The following is a 26,866-nucleotide window of genomic DNA, read 5'->3' as shown; positions in this document are numbered from 1 at the left end:
TGTCCTCACCAGCATCTCCCTCCCTTTATTCACTCTCTAACTCCCTCTCTCTCTCTCTCTCTCTCTCTCTCTCTCTTTCACTCTTGTGTTGTGAGCCGGGGAGGAGGGGGCAACTTTGAATGTTGTGTTTACAAACATCGCCCAACAAATTCTCCATGGTATGCCTTTAATTATTTTTTGGCTCATCTCATCACAACTTGTTGAAATGTGAAACTGGGATCTAGAGGGCTTCATACTGGGGTCACAAACCAGAAGGTTGGGAGCCACTAATACTTAAGTTGACAACTGAAAGTGAATACACCCAAAATCTATGCAAGAAAATTGGGAACTCAAAACCACAGATTTAAATCTTTTAAATCAGTCCTTTTTAAATATGTAAGGCATTCCTGTATTCAGTGTAGTGTGTGCTTCACTGAACAAATAACCTCATTCTGAAGCTTATTAACTTGTTATATCTTTCCCACTTCTTTACTTTAAATTGAGTGGGGTTGTGTATATTTACTCTCTTCTATGTATAAACTGTGATGCATGCAGGCATTTTTAGCAAGGGTGGGCCCATTGGGAAACAAACCACCAACTTCTGCAATGCTCTACCAGTTATTGCTAGATTTGGATTAATTTGCCTAATTTTGTCATTTTCAGAACTCTAAGTCACTTAATGGTTTGATTTACAGTAGCAGAACACAGTCGTTGAGCTTTAAGATAGGGCCACAAGGACAAATAAAGCCTGATGTGGAGACATTTAGTACTTTTTAATGCATGGTGACTAGTGCGGTGGCTGCAGCCATAAGGGAGTCGCGTGTCGTTATAAGGGGGGGTCAACAGATACCAAGTCAGGCAGGAAGCACCCGATCCAGATGTGAAGTGTGGTTTACATCTAAATTCATGTGTTGGCAAAGCTTCCCCAAACAGAGACCATACATGACTTCCCTTAAATACACTTGAGGGATGACAAAAGGATGTGGTCAGAGGATGGAGCGTTAGCTTTACTTTACGAGACACTTGAAAGTGGCTGCACAAGCACACATGCATGCACAGCCAACACGGGTAAAGGAGGAATAAGCTACATAGAACAGTTCCAAAAAGATTTGTTTGGTTGCAGTTAACAGTCACATAAATGTGACGCTATCTGAAGTATATTGAGGCAGTAAATCTCGCTCATCCGGAACTCACAAACACCAAATTATGTAACACCATTTCACTCAGTTTTGTAACAGGCATAAGGATATGAAACCTGACACGTCAGAGGCTTTGTTAAACAAAACCATCTGAGACGTCATCCATGGAAACTGGAAAATGGCAGGCACTTTAAAAAGAAATACTTACGTGGTGATCGGATGAACCATTTGTCCATCACTGTTTTACCAACGCTGATTGGTCCGAACCACTGTGTGATCTCTCTAATCCAGCACACACCCACTCTCTCTCAATAAACTCTCACCTTTTGGCATGGTTATCTGACATCCCAGGTCATAGTCCTGGTGTAAACGGCTGTAGGCCACTTCCTGCAGCCTGGCCCTCTCCAGCTCTGATAGGCTCTGGATGGCAACCGGCGTCAGACGCACACTCCGCCCTGACAGGCTGCTCCAGGTGAAATCACCCTGAAATAGACACAAGTTAACACAGAGAGTGATATAAGACCGTCAGAAGCACCAGAATAATAGAATGTATACATCAGCTTTTAATATCACTGATGTTTTTCTGCTTTAAAAATCAATCTGTAAACAGTTGGTTCAGGTTGTCTCAGCTATTTTGACATAATGACAGAACATAAAGGAATAGATTAAGTTACGGTTGTAATGGATGGATGCATGGATGGATATATTCAGGGGTGGCTGTTGAGCAACTGCGAGAGAGATAGTACTGTATGCACTTAAGAAAAGAACAACGTTTTGTCTTTTTCTCTGTAGAGCAAGTGAGGACACCCTCCAGCGCTGAAATGGCCTTGCACTGATGGATTTGCAGTATGCTGTCCACACATAAACTAGCATGAAGAACGTGAAGCATATGTCGAGGGAGAGACGTTAGCATATGGAAAGCAGAGAGAGCCGCCTGAGTCACCACACTCATGTTTCAGCAGCAGGCAGGTTTACTTTGCAGCTTTGGTTTAATCCCTGATCAAAATCAAACTGAATTGTAATGAACTGCCAAAAAGCCGCCCTGGCTTTGATGAACATTTGAGTGGCTTCAATTTATCCAGTGCCTTATCCTGACAGAGGGCTTACAAGTGTACACACATGTGTCTGTGTTTATTATTTTTTGTACTCTTTCAAGCAGAGAGCAACCATTTTACATCAGTTCTTATCTTGAAAAAATAGTTTCTTCAAGTTGCCCCTTGGATGATGTTTACTCTTCCTCAAGTCTTCGAGAAAAACGGTTTTCTCTGAGTCTTTATGTCACAAACTACTCTTCGCTTTTCATGATAAGGGTTCCATTGGCAATATTTTTGTGAAATCGGTCCTCCCGCTGTCAACTCTCTTGTTATTTGACCCCACTTAGCGCAGTGAAGCAACAGAGCCATCATTCAGCCATGGGAGGAAAAACAAGATGTGGACATAGGTGACCTGGAGAGCCACCTGAGTGAGTGAATGTGTGTGTGTGTGTGTGTGTGTGTGTGTGTGTGTGTGTGTGTGTGTGTGTGTGTGTGTGTGTGTGTGTGTGTGTGTGTGTGTGTGTGTGTGTGAATAATCCAATAGTCACGAGTCCAGCCAAAAACAAGTTGCATGTTGCCCCCTTTAATAGAGCATTTCATCGAGCCGCGCTGTTATGTGTATGCCCTTGCTTATCGCTGCTGGAGGAAACCCTTTTCCCTCCCGCTTGACCTCACACACAGCTTGAGGGGCGCACACATGCCTGTACACACACACATTCACACACAAACACACACACCGCAAGAGAAAAGACAAACAGTTGGAAAAGTTAAATAAGAGGCCTCTCTTCGGTCGAGCTGGTTCTGCCCAGCAGGATTTCTGAAGAGGATGGATGAGCTTCAGTTCTTAAGTGTCAACCTATGAAAACCCCTGGAATGCTGACAGAAGAGTGAAGGGGGGGAGACTAAATCCTGGTATCACTGCTGGACTCTGGCAACAATGAGCTGAAAGCCTGTGTGACCCGCAGTGACGCTCATTCAAATTTACAAACCGAGACGTTCCAAAACCAACCTGCATAGTTGGAAGGGCGCAGGAAGTAGGGGGTCCAACGGACTATTTGCCCCCCTAACTTTACCCTCCTACTCTAACATTCTTTTTAAGGTGTGAGTCACCTCACATCCCAAATACCCATATTGCAACACTTACAGTAAAGAAAACGTCAATCCATCATTCAGTCATTCCCTTCCACTCTGAGACATTAGGTCAAATAAAGCAGGCAACATAAAACAGGAAGAACATTTTCATCCAATCAAATAGGCTGCTGATAGCTGCTTACAACATAAGGACACAATTAACTTTCCTATTGCCTGCCTGCTGTTACTCAGCTGCAGAAGTGTTACAGTACTGTGAACTCATCGTTTCGGGTAATTGAACAAAAAAAAAAAAAAAAGCTTACCTAATCCAATGCACGCTATTTAGCTGCTTTGTGTTTGTGTGTGAATTATACCGACACCCTGAGGTGCAAACAAAAGATGAGCGAGAGTCTACCGACTATCTACTACTACACATACACACACACACACACACACACACACACACACACACAATCTTTGACCCCTGGCACAGTTTAACTATGTACAAAAGGATATTCTAGTTAAATACATCTGCAACTGAATGTCCATCACTTAAGTATTTGTCTTCACTCAGTTTATTTGAGGATGCCAAAAGCAGACGTCCATCAACATTGTCATGGATGGACTTGTTATCTTTGTGCACCACAATTCAATCTTTGTACTATGAGTAGTTTGAACAAAACAGAGCTGCTGCACATGATTTCTGCAGATCACACCCAGTCCACCTCAGAACTGTTTGAATTATTTGTGTTTTTCAAACTAATCCAAATATTTATTATTCTTTAAACCTTCTCCACACTGCAAGGAATAACCTTCTACGTTTATTATTGGAAGCCCTAACAGAGGTTAAATGTGCATCTGCTCAGTCTAGAAATACGAAAATCAGCCTATACAAGTCTAAAATTCCCACCATGTGTTTTTTATTTTTCATTCTAGAGTGTTAAAACTCCACAACCTTCCCCCCACAAATTAACTACAGCCTTGTTCTGCATCAGACAACCATCAAAAAAGTCAACTGGGAGTGACAGAACATTGCTCAAAGATGAAGGTGAATCTTGGTTTAGAAGCCTTCATGTGGTCAAAAGAAGGAAAAGGGGAAACAAATTCCAACATGATGCAGTAGTTGTGGAAAGCTGTGTATTACATCCTCAGCAAAGAAGCCCCCTTTCCCAAGATTAAAGACTGATTTGGAACAGTTTTGGACTTCAAACCATTAGCGTTGACTGATGGCCATGATGTCATGCGGAGTTCATGATAAAATTATCAAGAGGAGGGATTCACATTGTTTTTTCACCCTCCAGTTAGAAAGCTGCTTCAAATACACTTGTGCTCATTTTCTTCCTCTTGAGATCAGGATAGTCACCTTATTTTGTTTGGCTGTATCAGTAGAGATAATGAGCAACATGACATCCTCATAACATATTCCCTAATGTTATTCTCATCCACTGTTCACCCCACAAATGTTAAGCTGCAGTGCACATTAACACTGGATTCTTCTGGAACATACAACCAAAGCATTCATTATCACAGAGCCCAGTATGACGTGGCTGCTTAGTGAGATGCAACACTGTTTGAACAGACCGTATAGAGACAAATCTACAATGCAGCTCCTGTCACAATCCGTTAACTCCTGTTGTTTGTCTCCAAAATAGTTGGTTGCTAAGCCTTTACACATCATCTGTATCCCTCTGTATTTATTAAAGCGATTTCTAACCCCTGCAGATGATGTTTGCTGGAATGGATCAAATAATCTCACAGTTTAACACTTGCAACACCTGACTGAGTTTTGCACGAGCAGAAATAAACAATATAAATCATGAAAAGGCTTTTGATCAAACTCAAAACAGGAAGAAAGAAAAGCAGTAGATAAAAAAGGGTGATTCAAGTGTGCAGTCCATTAAAGCCAAACAACATCTCAGTGATACATGCATGTTATATAAAATGTTACGCAAAGCCTTACGAATCTATCGAGCATTGGATTGAGTGTTTGTTGTGTTGTCTGTGTTGTCTGTGTTGTCTGCGTTGCCGGTGCTGACAGATGTTTCACGGGAAAGATGAATGGCTTTGCTGACTGGACTGGCAGCGTGCAGTTAGATGACTAATGCCAATAGGACATACAGTGAAGTGCAGCATGTGGTTTCTGTTCTATTTCAGACAAAGGGACAAATGGCGCAAAAGCAACGGGCAAAGGAATATGTCAGTTTCCGTGGCAACAAATACACAGACAATCAAAAGGGGGCCAGGAAGTGAGGGAAATATTACTATGGTAACGCACCTGAAACGCACACTTGTTGCTGAGATGCACTGTGTAAAACATTCCCCAGTGAATAACTTCACTGTGACCACAGAAAGACTCCTCCATGTTTTTTGTCAAGCTGATTTGGAAACAGTTAATAAAATGCATCATAACTGTTATCATTATAAAAGTTCATTTTAATACAGCTTGTATAAATGTTTATGTGAAGAAAAAAATGGTCCTTTCTGGATCATTATTGTCCTGACAATAACGCTCCTTCTTTTCCGCTCAATAATCCATACACCAGAGAGCCATCCGTGTGACCGTTATTGGCCTGGAGCGCCGTGGCAACGCATTGACAAACCATGTTGTTACTGGTCCCCATCTGGTCATATGCATGTGACCGTGTGAGCGCATGTGTGTACATGTGTGATGAGGGAAAGAGAGAAAACAATCCCCACTTCTCAAAGAAATGTATGCACGCACACGCCGCCTTTAAGCGCTGTCGGAAATATCCCTATCCAGTACGACTGTAAATAGAGACAATGAAGTAAATCCTCTTTTCAGGAAAAAAACTGCTATAAGCTTTTAATCCACTGGTTTGAGCAATCAACAGTGTGAAAGTGTTTAAGACAGGCTATATGTTGTGTTGTGGCCTCCTGCTGAAATTGATTTACTTGGACTGAATTGAGGCTTTTCAATGGTGAGTCTTTGGTTAGTTTTTCAGTGTGTATCAGCTTGAAAAAAGTGACTGATGCACCATTCCAACTTTTTCTCTCCTGATACCCACTCCAATACCAAAGTCAGAATATCTCCCAATGCCACAGTGTTGATGTGATACTTAAGATCTAAATACACGTAGGAAACATTGTGCACCGAGGATGCTGTGGCATAGGCAGAAGTTAAGTCAGCAACGCACTATGACTAAATGAAACACTCATAACTGAAACAATGTGGATCAGTCACATCTGGCAGATATTCAAAGCACTTAATAAGGTTAGTATCAGCATCTTTAGATCAAGTCTGCAAGTCTTCCGTGTAAGAGACATGTAAGTGCCATGAAGTGATAATAAAAGTGATTTTTTTGTTTGGTACTGTAACTACGATGCAGACTGCTTTATAATCTATAGCACATGTTCATTTTATGGTCTGTTTTGCTGTTATTTTTAGAAGCGACGTTAGCCTTGTGGCTCGCAGGATCTATTGATCAGTCAGCTGGTTGGTCTAACAATTAGTCCAGACCTATTTATATCAAAAACTATTGACATGCTTAGCAAATTGCATTCATAGTCTCCAGAGGAAGAATCTTAATGATTTTGGTGACTTTTCATCTAATGCCAACATCTGGTCAAAACTTAAAATTCTCCAATAATTTGATGTTTAACAAAACTGAAACTTAATTTCCATCAGTCTCAGCTCCTCAACTAAGATGGTGAACATGATAAACATTATACCTGTTAAACATCAGTATGTTAGCACTGCCATTGAGAGTGTGTCAGCAGGCTGACATCAGCAAGTACAGCTGCACAGAGCCTCTAGTATTGCTATAGACCGGTGGTGTCATACAGTTCACTTGAATCAATGCAATATGTTAACCCTGTTTATTTCCGGTGATACACATTAGTACATTCACAGCTATATAGTTATATAATTAAAATAATGGATCTGCCAATAGGAGTCAAACATGGGCTGCCAGTTACAGGCACAACATTATCTATGACTTATAGACATGTTCTGTAACACATCACACACACACACACACACACATCTGGTAATGACAAAACCACGTGCTCGGCTTTGTATAAGCTACAATCAAGGATGACATGAGCAGTGATATTCCAGGAAGGTACCAGAGGCCCAGGAAGAGATCACTTATAGCAAATACAGACATTAAAGGAGCATTCCAAAGTTCTTCATGTCGTACTTTTGGTTTGTTTTCATTCCCTTTTGTGTTGCAGCTGGCTTTAAATGACCCTTGAGCAGAGTCACTCTGCCACAAGGCTGAACTAGAGGAATGCACAAGTATTTTTCAACACTTCTCTGTTTTTTTCTTCTTTCTTTTTCTTTTACAGGTTGGCTTCATGCATGCATGTAATAGATTGCTTTCACTGACCTGGAACCCTTGAAAGGTTCACATCTGCTTGTAATTACTGACCACCCTCGTTTGTCAGCCAGCGCTGTTCAAATGTGCGCGTGTGTGTGTGCGCGCGCATGTGCACGCATGTTTGTACATGTACCTGTCAGACACTAACGATTAATAGGCTTCTCCACCTGTTTTGGGTTGCTCTGATACAGCCTGAGCGGAAACAAATACCCACTTATGGATCTCGGTTAGCCACATACAACATGTTACATAACCTAATGTGAAAGTAATTATGTGGTGTCACTCTTATCAATGGTTGTAAAATACAAGGTTATCAACCTACTGTGTGGCAGGTCATGCAGATAGAGTATAATGTGATTATCATACCGTCCATTCCAATGCATATAAAAAGAAAAGGGTAGCTGCTGTGACTTAGTTGTAAATGGTTGTGTCTATATGCAGCTACAATAGATATAATGTATGACACTCAGTTATGAAATTATTAGCTTGTACATCCATGAATCAAAAACGAATCACAATGAAATCATTTAATATAAATGTAAAACATTTGGTGCTTTCAGCTTCCCAAATATGACAATTTGCTTCCTTTTTTTCTGAGTAGCCAATTAGAGTCACTTGAAGGAACTTTCATTTTGTGTTGATTTTGGTGACCCCTGTGGACAAAAGTGGTAGTGCTTTCCCAGAATGTAAAATCTTGGCTAGCACATGCATTTGTTTTGGAAGCAAGTGAAAGAAAGATTAAACTTGTTTTTTACTTTTTTCTTTTTTTTTACTTTCTTTTTCTTTTTTTAAACACAGCTGTTTGCAGGATACATAGCGATGAGGTAATGCATCTGTTTGTGGTTATGTAAGATTAATATGTGTAATATGATGTTGGCGAGGCAAAGTCAACTTTTAGTGCTTTTAATACGCCTAAGTTACATGTAGGGCTGCGTTCACACCAAATCCAGCAATGCAGCACCTTCCCTCAGGGTTGTGCGAAGGTGTGGGTGTGTTTGTTTGTGCTTTTGAACACAACCGCTGTGAAACAATCAGAAAATAACATTTTATTTCTCTGAGTCACTGCTTTGTTCTCATTATACCGCTCCCTCACTTCATTCACACTGTAGCTCGATCGAACACGGCTGCTCTCTTGTTCGTGCTATCAGCTCACCTGCGCTTCCCCGTTTTCTTTTTTCTAGTCTATTTTGAGTCAGGAAGCCGACAACAAGTCTAACTTTACTTTTAACTAGTAACACCTTTGTACTCCCTCATACAATGCTACATGTAAAGTGAACGAAGGCTCTTCTGGATTGTGTGCCGTTAATCATTTCATCAGATTTCACAGGGATTCTTCCCTGGTGTCAGGCACTTAGAATACTTATATAGAAACATCCAATCTTCTCGCTGATGGTGTCAATTGCTTATGTGGGTCATATAGAGGCATCATGAGACCGTTTCATAGCCAGTTAAAAGTTCCTTGCAGTTGCTTTAATCAAAGAAATTACCAAAATAAATTACCAAGAGAGTCACAGTGGAAGTAATTATTTTGCAGCCTTGATGTTAAATAAACCAAAAAGAAGAATAATGGCTGATTCAGACACATCCATAACTACTGTGCAATCTGGATTTGCAATGGAAAATCTGAGCAAAACGTTGAATTAAAAGGTCAAAAACGGTCAAAAGGGAGCAAGACCAAAAATGGTGAATATTGGTGTTGAAAAACCTCCATTTAATGCAGAAAAAAAACACTGTTAATGCATTTCTTTTGGTCAAACATCCATTCCGTGCTTGTCAAATGTCAAAACAATATGAAAGAACTGTGATGCATATTAGTGTCTGTAAACAACTATGAGCCAATTGTGTCCTCTCCAGTGTGCAGATGAGGACAGTCTGTCCAACATTTTCCTTGGAGAGTCACAATCTGGCAACAAAAGCCATGTTTGTACTTCAGCATATTGTAGTGATCACGTTTCCTCCCTCCTGAAAAGAACCAAAATGCAAAACCTGGCTCAGAGTAACGAACTGTCAGAACCGCTTTGGTATTCACTTCCACATTTGATGCTCTTGAGTCACAGAAGAATGACACAATGTACTCCGACAATGCGCAACTTGATCCAGTTTAAGTGTGCGACCCCTTACTGCATTGTTTTTATGCACTTTATGGAAATTCTTACTCACGTTTTCCTTCCTTTTTTGTATTTGTCAACAGTTTGTTTGTCTCAACTGCTTTTCATTGTTATTTAAATGACAAGCTGAGCAGTAAGTGCACATTTTCCTGCTGTGAGAGGGCACCACACATAGAATTACAGGAATTGCAAATTAGCACAAAATCATTTAAACGTGGATATCGGCTTTCACTGCGTATTGTTTTTCTCCTGCCTTTGCATTTAATGAGGTCTTGCTGGCTCAGTCTGCAGAATGAGCAAAAGCAACTCGGAGTGTGTGCTCCACATATCCCCCCCAATCATTGGCAGGCACATCTAAAGCATCGGGCGAACTTCAAACATTTTAAAGACAGATTAATATGAAGGCCCCTGCAGCAATAATGAGGCCCGACCTTGAAGACTAAGGTATTGCATAATGGTTACATAAGCAGCAAGAAGCAAAGAAAATCAGGTATTGTATCTACACCACAGTTAATAGTAGAATGAGAAGTGGGTTTTGTGCGTGCGTGATATTGGCTCAAAGCAATCTATGCATCGAAGAACGACCACAAATATCATCCAAAAATCTGTCAGGGTATTTCTTTATCAGCTGTCACTGGCAGACTGGATTTATGTCAGAGACAGTTGACTCTTGGCAACACTGAAATTTATGCAAAATAACATCTGGCATTTACACTGAGGATTTGTGTTGGAAAACAAGCTTGAGATATTTGAAGTTACTAACCTTTTCCCCAATTCTGAACTAAATTACTTTTTCTTTTTTTTTTGTCTCTGAGACACTTTTCAAGTAGATATGACTTCTGTCTGTCATACTATTTGGTCTTCTATTGCTCTGTGTTGGAACTCTTTCTGCATCGTGATGCTACAACTGTTCTTTAGTGGGAGGTGAAACATCGCAGCCTTAGTGTGATAATTGAGCTCCTGAGTCATATTATGGACTATTGAGGATTATCTTAAATGACACCATCCACCGTATAGATGATGAGGTACAAATTGTTTAAAATGAGTTTGAATAGGGAAAACCAGGGTGAGGTTTAGTGAAGCTGTGTTTCACATGTCAGAAACTGGTCCTTACTTCTACTTTGCCTTGCAAACCATTGATTTGCTAACAGGGCGTGTTAGGAAACCTTTAAATTGCCTGGGAGGTTTCAGGAGCCAGACTATTAAAAAATGGATAACCTCATTGTTTTCTTCTTCTGTCCATCCTACTTCATCATCTTTTGCAATTTATTCCATATCCAATGTCATAATTTCCACTGAGGATGGGAGTTTTCAAAATCCCATTTTTGTCTCTCTGAATTTTAAAGTTTTATTTAGAGCTTTTCTTCTTTTTAAGTCCCAGCAGTTAGATTGTCTTTAGCTTCTGTTCTGTTTTGAATTTCCGAGTGAAACATAACATTTGAGCGTTGTACAGTTACAAGAGAGATTTAAATGAAATCCTTTGCATTTAATAGGACTGCTATAGAGTCGTTAGATCGGCAGGAGGACGATGGAGAGATGAATGTATTAGACCTCAGCAGCCACATTGTTTGTTTGAAATGAAAAGAACGTTTTTACCCACTGATATCCAAACAAACATCTCTTCATAGCTCTCTCCATATGGCTCTGTAAGCTACTATGACCCACAAACAGTGGACTATGGTTTTATATGACTGGTGTGGCTACTGTAGTTACTCCCAAAGCCACTTTTGATTAGATGAACCTTCGTAGAGTGCAGGATCAATCATCAAACATTTGAAACTGTTTTACAGAAAGAGAAACTCTTTTCTTTTACATGTAACACAACAATTAACCTATGGACACAGGATTAAAACTGTGAATCCTTACTTGAGACCACCCCACTTCTGCATGTCTACTACCCATCACCCATTCTCCTCCACCAATATGCCACCCTCCAGCATTTCATCTCCCTCTCCTTGTTTGACGCACACACAGATACACAAACTGTGCCCTATCTGAGGAATGTGTGTAAACTCCACTGTATACGAGTCACTAAATTGTCTTCCTTGCTCACTCAAACCTGAATAGCCGGCTGAGTTAATGAAGCTGGTTAATCATTACTAATCCTGCACGGAGAGTAGAGCTCTTTTACTGAATCTTGTGAGTGTGTGAGTGTGTGCATGCATTTTAGAAGGTGGGAATAATACGCAGTTTAGCATAAATAAGTGGAAAAATGCATCGCTAGCTCCACTTGAACTGTGACAAACTGATTGTGGTCTGATAGCAGCAGTGGAGACTGAGACGGGCACTCAGTCCACTTTGACCTGTATGCGTGCGTGTGTGTGTGTGTGTGTGAGAGTGAGTGTGTGGTGGAGTGATCTGAAACTCAAATTAAGGTCACAACTCAGCAGTAGTCTAACCACTTGCCAAACAGAATAGAGCAGATGACAATTGTAGTCTTTCAGCCACCAGATTTGAGCTTGATTTCACTAAATAGATACTAGAAGCAGAGCAGATGAAAGGATCGCTTGCAAGGAGAAAAAAAAACAGGTGTCTGGGGTTTAGTAGCGATCATTTTCCCATCAAACAAGTTGAGTAGAGACTAATTTGGTATAATGCGTTTCAAGCTTCTTGAAAAATGTTCGGCATTGGCTCCAGACCGCAGCAGGTTCTACAAATATGCAACTGTGGATCGCGTCACATGCTTATATCATCATTTCCAAAACTGACTGGATGGAGAGATTCAAGCTACCAGCAGATCCTCCACGCAGGCACCTGTAGCCAAACAGCTTGAGTCCAGTGACACGGACACAATCCCTCACTGGCTTCCCAGCTGTGCATGTAGTCAATCAATTTAAATCTGCATCCAGTTACTACACTTAGATGTGGTTGGATTATGATTTTATCTTTTAAACACTTCATCAGTCAAAGTCACATTTCCATCTCTCAGTATTGTGGTAACCCATGTTATTAAGGTCATGTTTGTTTTCCTGGATAAAGTATTTATCTAACTTCCTCATTCTTGAAAGATTAATGAAATAAAGATGACAGATCTCTACATTTATATGCAAAATAATAGTTATTATCTGCATATATCAACACATACAGCATGCAACTATGATTCAGACTGAACTGGATGTAAACAAGTACACAGTTATGGTTTTAGTTCAGCGCGCTTCCATTAATACAGATAGACGTACGATACATTCATAGCACATGTGTGTCTGCATGTGTGTGCAATTTATTTGTCAATCAGTCAAAATGGTTGTGTAAGTAGCCTCAGGGGCATTTCTTTCCCATCGAAACCCTTTCAGTCTGAGAGCTCTAATATGTCAGCACCGTGAGAACAGTATCTCACACACACACACACACACACACATGCACAGTCTTCATAAAAACCACTCCCAGAGAAATAATGTGCCACTCCATCAATCCTGGAATGTTCTAAAAAAAAAAAAAAAAAAATAGATTCAGAGATTAGAAGTGGCATCTGGGCCAAAAAGCTGGAACGCGTCGGGCCTCAGATGTAAAGCGGCGGGAATCTGACGTATGTGTCCCCGGACTCGCCTTCTCTTATTTGCCACAACTGTGAAGAGTAAAATCCAACATACCAGAATAATCGCAGTCACTTTCTCCTCACACACTCTTTATAACTCTCATTTGACAATCGGATGCTGAGGGATTTCAGTAGAAAATATGCCACCCATGAGGATGCACATGAACTATCACACAGCAATCATACAAGAGAGCCAGACAACGTTGTGTCTTTACTTCCTGATGTCCAGACAAACACATGACAGCTAGCTCCAAAGAACACCAACCAAACAACCAAAGTTCAAATATTTTCCAGATATATTTCCAGAGCTCGTCCCAAAGCACATTTTGTTGTAAATTCAAGTAACTTCTGGTGAATTAATTTCTAATTTCGAGCAACTTGTGCCACATACTATATCTGTCATCTCTGCAGCAGCTGGAGTTAGCTGAACACTCTTTTTTTTTTCTGTCGGCTTTTCTCTGTTTGTCGAATTTCACGACAAACTTGATTTCACACAGTCTGACCGAAAGAGTTTCAGTTGAAGGGTGGTTTTGTAACCGCGGCCCTCCTCCTTGCCTAAGGACATTTCCTCACAGAAGCATTTAAACATTCACATGTAGGATGTGTAGGGTTTTTTTTTTTTTTTTTGAGGAAGTGGGGTCACAACTGTCATTTAAGATAAGTTGGACTTCCGACTGAACAGTCTCAAAAGCAAATTCTTGAGTGGATGAAAGTAGGAGTTGAGCTCTTTGTTCTGTGTAGATCTTTACACCTTCCATTAACACAGTTTAGAGCATGGGTGTGTTTATTCAGTGCCAGTGTCTTAATTGTTCATGGATGTAAGCATGTGTTGATCCTATTAGAGAGTAGTTTATTTTTCACACCAGCGGCAGGAGCTTGAGACGACAAAAAGTACACAGCATTCTCTTGGTTTTCGCTCTCTGCGCTTGGTCCGCCGTATCCATTTAACACAGCGGGATCAGAGTAAAGTCTCCATAAGACTCTTTATTTTCCACGTGGGGGCCCGGATCACCCCTCCCTGTTAATCCTGTGAGGTAGTTAAAGAGCGGGGGATTATAACATGCTGTTCTGCCCCCTCCCCCCCACTCGCCCCACCTCCCTCCACCCTCCGAATCCGGATGATGTCGATGATGAAGATGACAGAGTTCAGGCCAAACCGCGGTGGCTTTTATGAGACATATGGCGGCCCTTTTTACGCGTGGCTAAAATGTGATGTGTGCGCACGAGCCACGCATGACGTCGCACATGTGTTTTGGCGGATTGACCACATATGCCACACGTGGAAGAAAAAACAAACATTTAAAGGCAGAGAAAATCTTCACATGTGCTTTATAGAAGCTGTAAAGATGCTCGAGCAGCTTGTAGTAGGGTTTGATTAATTAAACTGTCTAGAAGAGGAAAAAAAGCAAAGTTTTTTTAGAATTTTAAAAATCCTGATATGTGATCATTAATCCAGCAACTACAACAGAGTGAGTTTGCTGTTTTTCAGTATGTATCCCTTTTATTTTCAGTGACTCGTGACAATATGATCAATGTGTTTCATTGTGTTTTACTTCTGACCCCCAAACAACTTGAGCGGCCCTTGTCGTACCCCAGAGCTCTTCCTGTAGGAGGAGGTGGAGTCTGGACTGACTGACTTTTCAGCTTCCTATGGAGATTGACAGTCTTCCATGACTAGACTGGAATGTATGACCTCGCTGGGACACAGCAGATTTCAGCCCCCGGGTTGGGTGGGGGACTACTGATGGTTCAATAACATCACAGCACTTTTTTCATGCTTGATGCTTGTAACTGTGAATCCTTTTTGCTCCAAACTGGACTATTGTCACGTATCTTATTGAACACAGCTCCGTCTCCGTGTGGCTTTGCTCCACATTTCCAATTAACTCTAAATGAAAGCACATATTTGAAACCTTTAGTGTATTATATACTGTATGTTTAGTGTGTAAATGTATGAAATATAAATCAGGGCTCTTTTTTATTGTTTATTATTTTAAGAAAATCTATTTTTTACAGCGAAAATTGTTAAAACCTCAAAAAAAGTGACGATAACTATAACTGAACTGCTTTGACAGTAAACAGAACATTGTGAGTCATTAGTAACAATGTGATGTAAAGAAAAATACTTAATTAAATTACTGTTTAGAAAAAAACATCAGCCTTGTTTCAGTCCAGGAAGCTTTAGCCAAGTGTAACTTCCTGGAGACCCCCGCCACACCCGCCACTGCCCAGCGATGCTTTGTTCTCCATGGACAGTGGATGTGACTGTGTGTATGTGTGTGTGTGTGTGTGTGTGACGCATACACACACACACACACACACACACACACACACACACACACACACACACACACACGTGTAACACAGGTCATAGTGCGGTCAGCTGGTCTATTATTGATTCTTTAGCGGAAAGAGAATGAACAGGGCGCTCCAGTGCCCGCTGCCTTGCCCAACACACACTAACCAACCTTCAACTGACCGTAACGTGTGTGTGCGTGTTTGTATGAACCTGTGCCAGTAAAAAACTATAAAGTGTTAACAATAATGACTAGGTGTAGAACACTTTAAACAGAGTCTGATAAGTGCTAATGGGGTGTTAAGTGAACACGGTAAACTACTTATCACCTTCCCACTGGCACTGCTCCGTGTGAGCCATCAAAACTCAACAAAAGTCTTTTTTTTTTCTTTTTTCCCCCCACCGGGTCTGTTTAGTGTAGTGTCTGATTAGTGGTGAGGGTTAAAGTAAATACATGTACGAAGCAAACCACAAGGTTTAATAAGATCCAGTGCTGAAACATGATGAACTCATCACAACTTTTTGGGAGGCCGGACCAAAACTCATTCAAAATGTGCTCCACAGTCATTCGCTGGGTCTTTGACAATGAAGGTGAGAACATCTGTAACAAAGAATATGCAGAGGCTGCAAGGTTTATTTGTGAGTCTAATTTCATCTTCATTCATCTTCATTATGGATCTGGATCCTGAAGCAAATGCAGGGATATTAAGATTAAGAATGTCTTCATTTGTGCTGTTTTCTCATGAACTTCTGCACTAACTTGAATTATAAAAGAAGGGGAAAAAAATAACCTAGCACATGTAGGAGATGAAAGACAGTGAAATTTACACAACACATCTCAGCACTTTTTTCAGAGACTACTTTGATTGTTTTCACTTTTCCCACAAGAGCTGAGGAGTGGATTCGCTCCCCTGAGTCTGTCTGCAAAATAAACCCTGACACATCAGATATACTGAGAACAATAGAAACCCATGAGTCTTTCTTTACTTACTCTACATGAACAGAGAACAAGAAAAAAAGGGCTTTCTTTCACCTGTTTTAAAAAATGAACAAATGATGCCTCATACATTATGATCACAGAGGCCTCTTGAAAACAAATGAAAATCATATTTGCTTGTTTTTTGCTTTTTTTAGTTAATAAAAAGATCCATAGTGTATTTTGAACATTGATAATGACTCTGATAACTGGTAACTGACTTCTTTTTCCCTCACCCAGCATAACTTTTTACCTTGAAACAAATTTATTTAAAGATGGAGAAAAGATTAAGAAGAAGCCAAAAAGCTCTATTTACCTTTAGGAGCCTGTTTGTTCTGCTTTTCTTCCTGACCACAAACATGAGGATTTGGTATATCTAAAAAAAACACTGAATCACCTTCAGGGAGACAAAATGGGATAAACACACAATGGCTTTTCAATAAGATTTAAGAGCTCACTTTTGTATTCAAGGAATAATTTGTGCTATTTTTTGCTATTTTTAAAATCCTAAAACGTGTTTCTGCAAACGAGAAAATGTGCAGAAATGAAATTTTAGGCCCTGAAAGCATCATGTGTTGTCACCGTGATGCAGCTGCATACTGTAGATGAGTGAAGTTGCAGCCATGCATCAGTAACATCTACTAATGCATCAATCAGCTCTTGCAGGTCCTCACCCAACTGGCCGGGGTCAGTATACACACACATACACACCCAGAGGCTTTTTCTGTTTACACGCTCTCATCATTTCACTATAAACAAGTAGGTGGAGATGATGATGACTTGGTCTGAGGATTCCCCCATTTTTTGGTTGATTCGTTTTTCTTTTATTACTATAACATCAGAAAAGATGCACAACTTGACAAAAAATAAAACTCTTTTAATTCACTTCAAATGAATGGAGAATGGAGAACATTTTTGAGGTTATCGCTGTGCATGCTGAGCTCTCTGCAGCCTCATTTATAACCACAACAAGCCATACACTGATACACTGAAAATGATAAAAATAGTCACTTATTTCCTCCTGCCACCAGGTTTCATGAAATCCAATTTTGACTCCAATCCCAGAGAGAACAGAGAGGGAAAAGAGCCAGAGGTGGAGTGGGGGAACATTAATAGACTGTAATAGACTGGAAGGCAAATAGTGAGTATTTAGTGTGCCACTAAATAATCAGTGTGCGTGTGTGTGCGTGTGTGTGCGTGTGCGTGCACGATCAGGCTTGTTGATCCACACATTCCAGTGGCAGACTTGAGAGCAGCTAATCCAGTCTCAGTCAAAGGCCCCTTGAACTCCTGGGTCACACTTATTACCAGTCACACATAAATGCGCCAGCACACACATTACCTGAGTTTGTTCTGTGTGCAAATATGTGCAAAGCGAGCACTTACGTGGATGCACAGACCCGCTGCGAGCATGGATAGCACGCGGTGTACCAGATGCGCCAAATGTGTATTTGTTATTCCTATCAAGAATCTGTTATTCCTGGCATCATCTGTGTTATTCCTTGTCTCACTCTGTGTATTTCCTTCATTGAGGCTCTCTGAGATGTCACCAGACTGGAAAGTTGACTTCCTTCTTCCTGTCTCTGTCTGCTCGTCTATCTTTTCAAGTTTCTTGCTACTCGCCACGCTTTATGTCAAGCAAACTAAATGAATAATGATCAATGGAGTAAGCTCCTCCGGGCGGGTCACGTCGACATGCACACCAGATACTTATCAGATCATCTGTTAAAAAGGTAGCAATCAGGTTGCGAGTCAGGCTGTTTATTTAAAGCTACACACATGCTGTTTTCCCACTTTGAGGCTAATTGTTCACACTCAGTTGTAATTAAAGCTTGGTGAACGGTCCTGAAACATCGAAACCGCATTCTGCAAGAGTGTGCAACATAACAAGCATCTGCATGTGATGTCTTTTTTTATCTCAGGTGAACAGGCAGCAATGGACTAGAGTCCCCTTGCCTCCTCCACTGGATATGTGGGTCAGATGATGACAAAGAAAATAACTTCTAATAACTAATTTTCCAAAAGTAATTATGGTATATGCTTATGTTAATGATTATAAAGTAACATTCTGTCTCTTTCAAACCCTTCCCTCCGATATATTTCATTGTCTGTGGGGTTTTCCTACTCATGATCACAAATACTTGACATTCGCCACTGTTGGAACATTCCACTTATCACGAGAAGCAAGTTGTGTGAACCAAGCTTCACAATTTGGGTCACGGTGACCTTTCTGCACGCTCCTCTGTGCTGCTTTGGTGATTCCATCCAGTTCTGTCCAGCAAAGAGCTCCGCTGCACCGCTCCAGGGTATTGCAACAGCAAAAGACCGTCCACCATAATAACAGGGCACATTGTCCTCTCAGAGCTGAGCTGATGTCATACTATCATTGGGAAAGTGTGTGTGTGTGTGTGTGTGTGTGTGTGTGTGTGTGTGTGTGTGTGTGTGTGTGTGTGTGTGTGTGTGTGTGTGTGTGTGTGTGTGTGTGTGTGTGTGTGTGTGTGTGTGTGTGTGTGGGGTTGTAAAGTAAAAACATATCATGCTATGTTTGTAATACATAAGCTTTCTCAGCATTCTGTTGTGCAGCTCACTAGTAATGATGCTATATCCTATTTATGTGATGGTTTTGTTTGTAGCATCACTATCTGGACATACTTCTAGTAAGTGTGATGATAATTAGATCTTCATCAACCTTCTGTTTTAGTGTCTCATGGCATCTTGGGTTATTAGATACAAACACATCGGCAGTAAGATCATACAGTATGGGGACACATATTGCACACACCAAAAAAAACACATGCACCTTGTTAGAGCAAAGCACTCACAGTTTTGCTCCGTGCCCTTTGACCCTCAGAGACACGCTGAAGCAGTTAAACAGATGACTTGATCCTTGATGCCTGACCCGACATTTTTGACTTCTTCACCTTTTGTAAAACTTCCTGGAAATGACTAATCCTGATAAAATAGGATGGGTAATTTACAGATGGATTCACAGCTACCTCAAGTCTACATACATTACTATCCATCTCATGATTGCTGTGTGAGGCAAACACACTGTTCTTGATGTTCAGACGCGCTAGACTGTGAAATATATTCTGCTGATATTTAACAGCTCGGGCTGGTTTTTGGCATTGTTGTTGTGTTGCTGAGGTCAAAACAGATAGCAACAGCTGTCTGAGGTGTTGAAAATACGAGCAGGGATTTATTCCAGCGGACGGCACGATGTGTTCCTACCATCTTGTTCTGCTTTGTGTACATGACTCATGCATGTGTGTATGTGTGCATCTATGACATCAGTGTGTATGAAGAAGAGAATTATACAACTCTTATTTCCCATGATAGTAGCCTTGATTAGTTCTCCCTTGATTCGAGCTCATTACACTGTTTTTGCAGTGTAGGCAAACCAACATGCTCTTACAATCCTTTTAAAATGCCCAAACCATGATGTCATACTTCTGCACTTCACATAGCAACAGCGTGATTGACATCATCCCCTCATGCCTCTAACACAAACAGCTGGGAAACATGACTAACCCTTTCTTGAACCCACTGACCAACTCCTTAATCTTTTCCAAAAGGGAGAAACACCTCTGAGTGAGGTATTGCAGTAACTGGGACAAGAGCTTCAGCTGTAAATCTTTAAAACATCTACAGTGCATATTTTGTACAGGCTCAGAGAAAGACACCTGCCCGTTGAAGCGCATTTCCCGCCGCAAAACAGCAGATCAGACAGATCTCAGCAGAAGTTTCTCTTCTGCGTTTCCTCCGCTCTGTGTTTTTCCCCCAGCCTTCGACTCGTCTCCATAAAAAGACAAGTCTTGAGGAGGGGCGGACTTCTCTTTCGCTGTTGATAATAAAACAAGTGCCTTTCCCTGACGGGGTCTAGAAAGAAAAACGAGGGATAGGCAGCGTTGTCATGACGAGCCAGAGGTGATGGCTGTGGAACGTGAAGAGGCTGTTTTCAGCTATGTGGTTTCTCTGTTTCCTGCCATGCTGCAGCGGTTTCACACATATATATCAGAGTAAGAATCATTTCGAACGCCAAATTAATGAATGTTGAAGAGCATGTCAAGAGTGTCACAGCACATCACATACATGACTACACTGACTTTATGAAAGGACTGTGCAAAGCAAAAGACAGCTGACCTGACATTAATATTCTGCTCAAAAAAGAAATAAAAATGTTCCCCTTAAAATGGACTGACATGCTTTTGTAATAAAAAGTAAATGTCCCTTCAGTTTATTCAGTATGTGTGTGCGTGTGTGTGTGCACTCCATTCCTACTAACTGCAAAATGTCCACTCCTGCTATGTTGTCCTTCTGGGTCAGAGTGTGCTTAGGAAAACTTGTGATCAATGTAAATAAGCCTACTGTGCTGATGACTAAGAAGCCGCATGGATGGTGGATGGCTGCCCACACACACACACACACACACACACATACACACATACACACACCACACACAGACATTCATGAGCATTCACTAGAGCACTGGATCAATAAAGATTCATCAGTTTTATATCTTATATATAGTAAGAACTACTTTCCGTGTCACTACAACTTGGCATAAGACTGAAGGCTTGTGTGGCTCTTTCTGCCAGAGCTGTTTGCAATGGGAGTGGCAGGGGAGTAAAACAAACACACCTACTGCAATAGAACAAGGTCACCCATCAGCAGGTAGGAAGACCAGTATTATAAAATGTTTGCTCTAAGCATTACAGAGTTGAGGAAAGGATGGGGGAGGGAAAAAAAGAATTTGAAGATCGCATATAGGGTGCCGCAAACTCCATATGAGTGATGTGGAGAGAGACGGCCAAGGGGCCGGAAGAAAATGGGAGACAAAAGGGGGAATTTGGCACTTGTCTAAACAGGTAGCTGCTCTCGGGCTGACAAGGGTCCCTGGATGAAGCATTTTCTCTTTTGTCAGTGACGCGAGACAAAAGCAAACAAACAGAAAGACGGAGTCAACGATGAAACAAACGATAGTGAAGGAGGGTAATCAATCATTTTATCAATACTTCCTTTGTGCCACTCTCCGTCTGCCTCTTTACTCATCGGTGTCAACCACAGCAAGGGCACATCTTTCAATCCATTCAATCGTCTGAGCTGATTGAAAAATCAATTGCGGCTTTCAGCTTGCTTTCAAACTGCAGTTGCTTGTTCGGCTGCGCTCGCTGAGCCTCGGGAGACTGGACTTTCAGTTGTTTCAGCTGTAAATGCACAATGTCAGTGTTTCTCCAAAAAGAGATTCACCACTGGATTCTCAAAGAAATACTTCATTTGAATGATAGCCTACTTTAAAGTTTACAAGTTAGAACTGAATCAAGGTCTCAGGACAAAGACGATCATTATTTGACGATTGGCAAAAGCCTCTCCGCTTGGCTGGCTGCTCTCCGGGATTAGCTCACTCACATCAAACTCATGAATTCTAAAACGTCCTTGTTCATTCATTTCTCTGCTGCCATTGTGTGACATCAAGACAGCGTATTACTGCATGGTGCACGTGTCCTACTGTACTACTCCATATCACTGATGAAACCCCATTGTTGTAAGACTTATACAGTTTGTTCCTGCTGTGTGAGACCAATATCCAGAATAAGGCCTCCAGAGAGAACAGACCCCACAAGCCATTTATCTTTGAGATATGCAATACTTCATTTTGAGGTATGAACCCTATAGAAACATGCTATTACAAGTACTACTGATAAGGAGAAGGCTGGTGAAGAGGCCAGGTGTACATCTGAGAGGGTTGACATATATTACTTGTGTGATTCGAGCCTCTCCGAATCAGCTGAGTATCTCCTGATGTGGCGTATAACTTGCTACCAGAATTAATGGGATGATTCATGACTTATTCGGTGACTAATTTACGAGCTGATAGTTTGTCTGCTGAAGTTAAATCAATCTAGCAGGGTGAGCAAACAGTATACGCTAACCACTAAGTGAAGTCTTGTCTTGTGACTGAGTATAAATTAGACCTGCAAGATACGCAGAAAAAAACATGCAGCTTGACGTTGCGATGGCAATGTCAGCGGTAAAATTTGGCAATTTTTTTGGTGCGAAAGATTAACAACAACTCTATTAATGTTGTTTGAGTATGGCATCTGTTAAGCAACAAGTCTGGCAGTCAAACATTTGAAAGTCTGCGAATGCTCATTCCTGAACAAACAGCTGCACGGGCAGGAGAGCAAGAGTCCGCCTCACATTGACTTAAAAAGCCAACAAGCATGAATTTCAAGCCAACTCATCCAGCATTTATTTTTTTCTTGTGATAAACCATTGCATTAGAAGTGATTTGTTCCTCTTTGACATTTTTATCGTCTTTGCCGGTAATGAATCTTGCTTCGGTTGACTAAAAAGATTGCCTGTGTATCATTCTTCTAATCCTCGTAATGCCATGTAAACCTGTAATCTGCAATACTGGCAAACAAATTCCTTTCAATCCAGACTGTTTTATTATCCCTGATGGTATTCCATTAGCAAAATGCCCTAACGCCATAAGCAGAATACATCACACGTCACTACAAGTGGAACAAATGCACGGCTGCCTCAAGGGGGGATTAAACATTTACGCACTACTGGCAGCCGCGAGGTGCTTTTACACATCTCTCACTTGCTCTCTGGCTCCGTCTCTTAACCTTCTCCATCCCTGTGTGTCTGCCGTCTGGTAACCTAGAATCCGAAATATTTATCTGCCCTGACAGGGATGACGAAAACAGTGCATTTATCTATCATCGGTGGATGGAGAGTGGCTTGAAGCGGCATAATCCTCGATTAACACAGATGCAATTTTCTTTGGAACTAATTCTTTATCATATTTTAACTGCATTCTTGCACTAAGTTCAAGTAAGGGTTGAGGATTTATGAGACGGCAGCTAGCAGCCTCGCCGACAGTCTGCTAGTATTTGATTGCGATACACTGTCAGGACATACAGTAACTCTTATGACTTTACCTGCTGCTTTTTGGAATAAAATGGTGGTTTAACATTTCCTGAGGGAAGATTTTATATATTTACTTTCAATAGATTCTGTCTGAATACGTTTTTTTACCTTATAAAGTCTCCACAAAACTTATTTTTAGACACATTTTCCAATGCAAACTATATTTGCTTTTACAGCTTGGCAAAGTCAAAGTACCGCACTCCAAAAATACTTTGATAGATTACCTTTGATAGACTTTTACTGCTTGCTCATGAAATGTAGAACATCAATAAAACTTTGCAGACTTTTTCATTGGAGTTGGGAGATATGGATAGAATCAAATATCAAGATATTTCTGACCAAATACCTCAATATTGCAACAATACTGTAGTCATTCTATTGGTGCTTTCACAAAATTTTACACAATGAGAGTTTTGATAAATAAGCAAATACAAGGGCAGCCTTTAAAACCAGAGAAAGACAACATTTATACCATATCAGAATATTATAATATCCATTTAAGGCGGTATTTATTCTCACATTATCAATATAATATCAATATATTGCCCAGCCCTAGTTTTCATTTGCAGCAAACCTACATACTCATACTAGTGTGTCTTAATGCATGGGCTGGGCAGGAAAACCATGTAACAATCTGATAAAAAAAAAAAAAATCAAGCAGCAGGGGTGCAGCTTCATGGTCAAATAAGAAAATGCATTTAAAACAAAGAAAAGGCATTCAAATTTCATCCAATACCTAGCCAAACCATTTCCCTACTATAACTATTAATCCTTAAATAGCCAAAAAAGCAATTTTAATGATCAGATACCACCACTTACTCTTTCAACTTACAGTGGACATAGAGGCTCAGATTTACTCAACTAATTCCCAAACAGGGCCACCATTCAACATTTTTCATTCGATAATTAACCTGTTTATTTAAAAAAAAAAAAAAAAAAAAAAAAAAGGCTATTTGGGTTAGGGTTATTTTATAATTTCCTGCCATAATAAACCAGAATGCTGACCTACACTTACTGGGACCAGTATTACACAGCTGGAATGATATGAAGTAATTGATCAGTACATCAATAAAACTATAACAATCTGCAGTTTTTTTTATAAATCAACTAACTATGAAACGATTACTGGTTTCAACTTCTCAAATGTGGTCATTCAGTTTCAATTTTACATAAGGCACAGGAAGTACTAATTGCACTCATGACATCTATTCATCTATTTTTTTTTGTCCGATGCATTGGAGTCATGACCTCAGTGGTGAAAAGCTAAGCAAGAAGCCCCAGTTTCCCTTTTACACAACCATTCCTCATGCTCTTCCTGGGAGTTCCTTTACTGGAATAGCTCCACAGACTGGCACCCAATAGGAACCATAATCTACTGGATGCCACAACCTCAAGTGGATCTATCACATGTGACGAGCAATGGTTCTTCTGTCTCTGTATGTTAGATGTTAGAGCTCATAACCCTGCAAAGGTTGAGCTTCGACACATAATGAAGGAAACTTTGGCTTCTTGTATACACAGTTTCATTCTTTCCATGATTGACTGTTAAATCAGTTGTGATTCTCTCTGAGATTGTCTGATTTTTATCTTCTGGCTTCAAACATTATTAAATGCTATAATTTTTAGTTGATTTCTGTAAACACCGTCTTATAATATGCATATTAACAGCAGGTTGCTTTAAATTCCATTCTCATCACCCATCTTGAAGTCTGTAAATATGTTTCTACCACCAGTTTCTCAATAGGAGGCTAGAATTTGTCTAACAAGTGAAAGCTCAGACATATCAAATCACATTTCTCTACAAAGATGACATGCCCTGTACTGGATGCATTTTAGACACCATTACTGTGGGCCATGTGGTGACGGCTTTCACACCGCAGAGCCACGCTACAAAGCACCAATCCAGACCACAGCATGCTGCCGGACCAGCCAAAGAAAATTGTATTGTTTTCCAATCAATGCTTGTAGCTTTATGAGGGCTTCCAGCCACAGAAACATTTCTCATAAAGAGGAGACAGGCCGCTGAAGCAGCCAGCAGAGGATTCCTCACCACCGAAGAGGAGGATAAAGTGGGGAGAGATGGAAACATAAGGCGGGGATGGAGAGACGGAGGACAATAAAACACTAGCACGTGTGCATGTTTAAATCTGCGTCCACTGCACAAACCAACTCAATTCCCGAACTTGATTGAGCCCTAACCTGTTCTGCAACTGCAAGCAACCTGTTGCTTCTCTCCAGACTGTGAACGTGTTTGAATCTTTGCCAGAAAAAAATGCCAAATAACCAAATATGAGCTTAAAAATGCTGAGGCTTTCATTTTGAAGGAGCAGTTCTCATCAGAGCCCTCATGGGTCCTCATGGCCTTGACCCATATCTGTGTGTTTTGCCCTCATCTGGCCTCAGCTTTGACGAGTAGAGCAGTGGTTCTCAAACTTTTTTCACATTAAGGATCCCTAAAGTGACACATATCAGACCCCATCAAGATTGTCATTGTGTTAGATATGGTTGGAATCATAGTGAAAATCAATTCCCCCCCCCCAAGCACCCCACTTTGAGAACGTATAGCATCCAACACAACACCTGTGGCTCTCTACGGCAGTGAGCTGCAGGTTTCAGTATCTTTACTGAGCTGCTTTGAAAGCGAAAGCCTCCTTTTAGAACCAAGAAACATGTGTGGTCTTGTGTGTATGCATGTGTATATGCTCTACACACCACGTTATTTAAAGCGTCCATCACAGGAATTGTTTGCATGTTGAGGCCCCTCTGCTGAGCCTGGACTCAAGTTTCTATTAACAGCCACCTTTAATGTGTTAGTCTTAAAGTCATAATTATGTACCACACAGTCTAATACAAGATTAAAATAAAGTTTTGATACCTGCCTTTCTTCTTCTTCTAAGATGACAGCACTATACTTCACTACAATGCATACAATAATACCAATACTGCAGTGGCATTAGTGATAAACGTATGTCTAATATCAGTAATAGACAGATGCTTCAAATGCCAGATGCAAATTTGTCTTCAAGTCATCATACAGGAAATAAACATATCTCTCACTGTCTCTCTCTGCTGCACACACAAGCGCACATACACACTAACAGTGCACGCGCGTATGCTCTCACACAACAGAAGATGTAAGTCCTCGAGCTTTATCATTGCAAGTCCGAGTCATTCTAATTAATTTATGACCAATAAAACAAGTACTTACGAGATAGGAATTTTGCCTGTCGAGGAACACAGAGTCTCCCATGGTCTCCACTAAGTATCCACATATAGTAAACAGCCACAAATGTAAAAGAAACAAATGATATCCTGTCAGAAAATAATAAGTCCAGAAAAGTGTCTGTGCGCGTCGGAGCGAAGCGTGGAGAAAAAAAAAAAAAAAAGTCTCCACTTGTGTCTCCTTTCTCCTCTTCAAATAGACACCTTAGATTGATCTTTTACTGCAA

General features: G+C 40.7%; 1 protein-coding gene across 1 annotated transcript in view; it reads right to left on the bottom strand.

The window, feature by feature from the left end:
- LOC134006660 (rho GTPase-activating protein 6-like) overlaps positions 1-26,866 on the bottom strand; it is an 81,810-nt gene that overhangs the window by 19,151 nt on the left and 35,793 nt on the right. The window contains exon 2 of the mRNA XM_062445607.1: positions 1,442-1,601. Coding sequence (XP_062301591.1) covers positions 1,442-1,601 — 160 coding nt within the window. The remainder of the gene's footprint in view (positions 1-1,441; positions 1,602-26,866) is intronic.

This window comes from Scomber scombrus, chromosome 24 (assembly GCF_963691925.1).
Source record: "Scomber scombrus chromosome 24, fScoSco1.1, whole genome shotgun sequence".
Classification (NCBI taxonomy): Eukaryota; Metazoa; Chordata; class Actinopteri; order Scombriformes; family Scombridae; genus Scomber; species Scomber scombrus.
The sequence above is the reverse complement of the archived record's forward strand: the minus strand, read 5'-3'. Positions and strand labels throughout refer to the sequence as shown.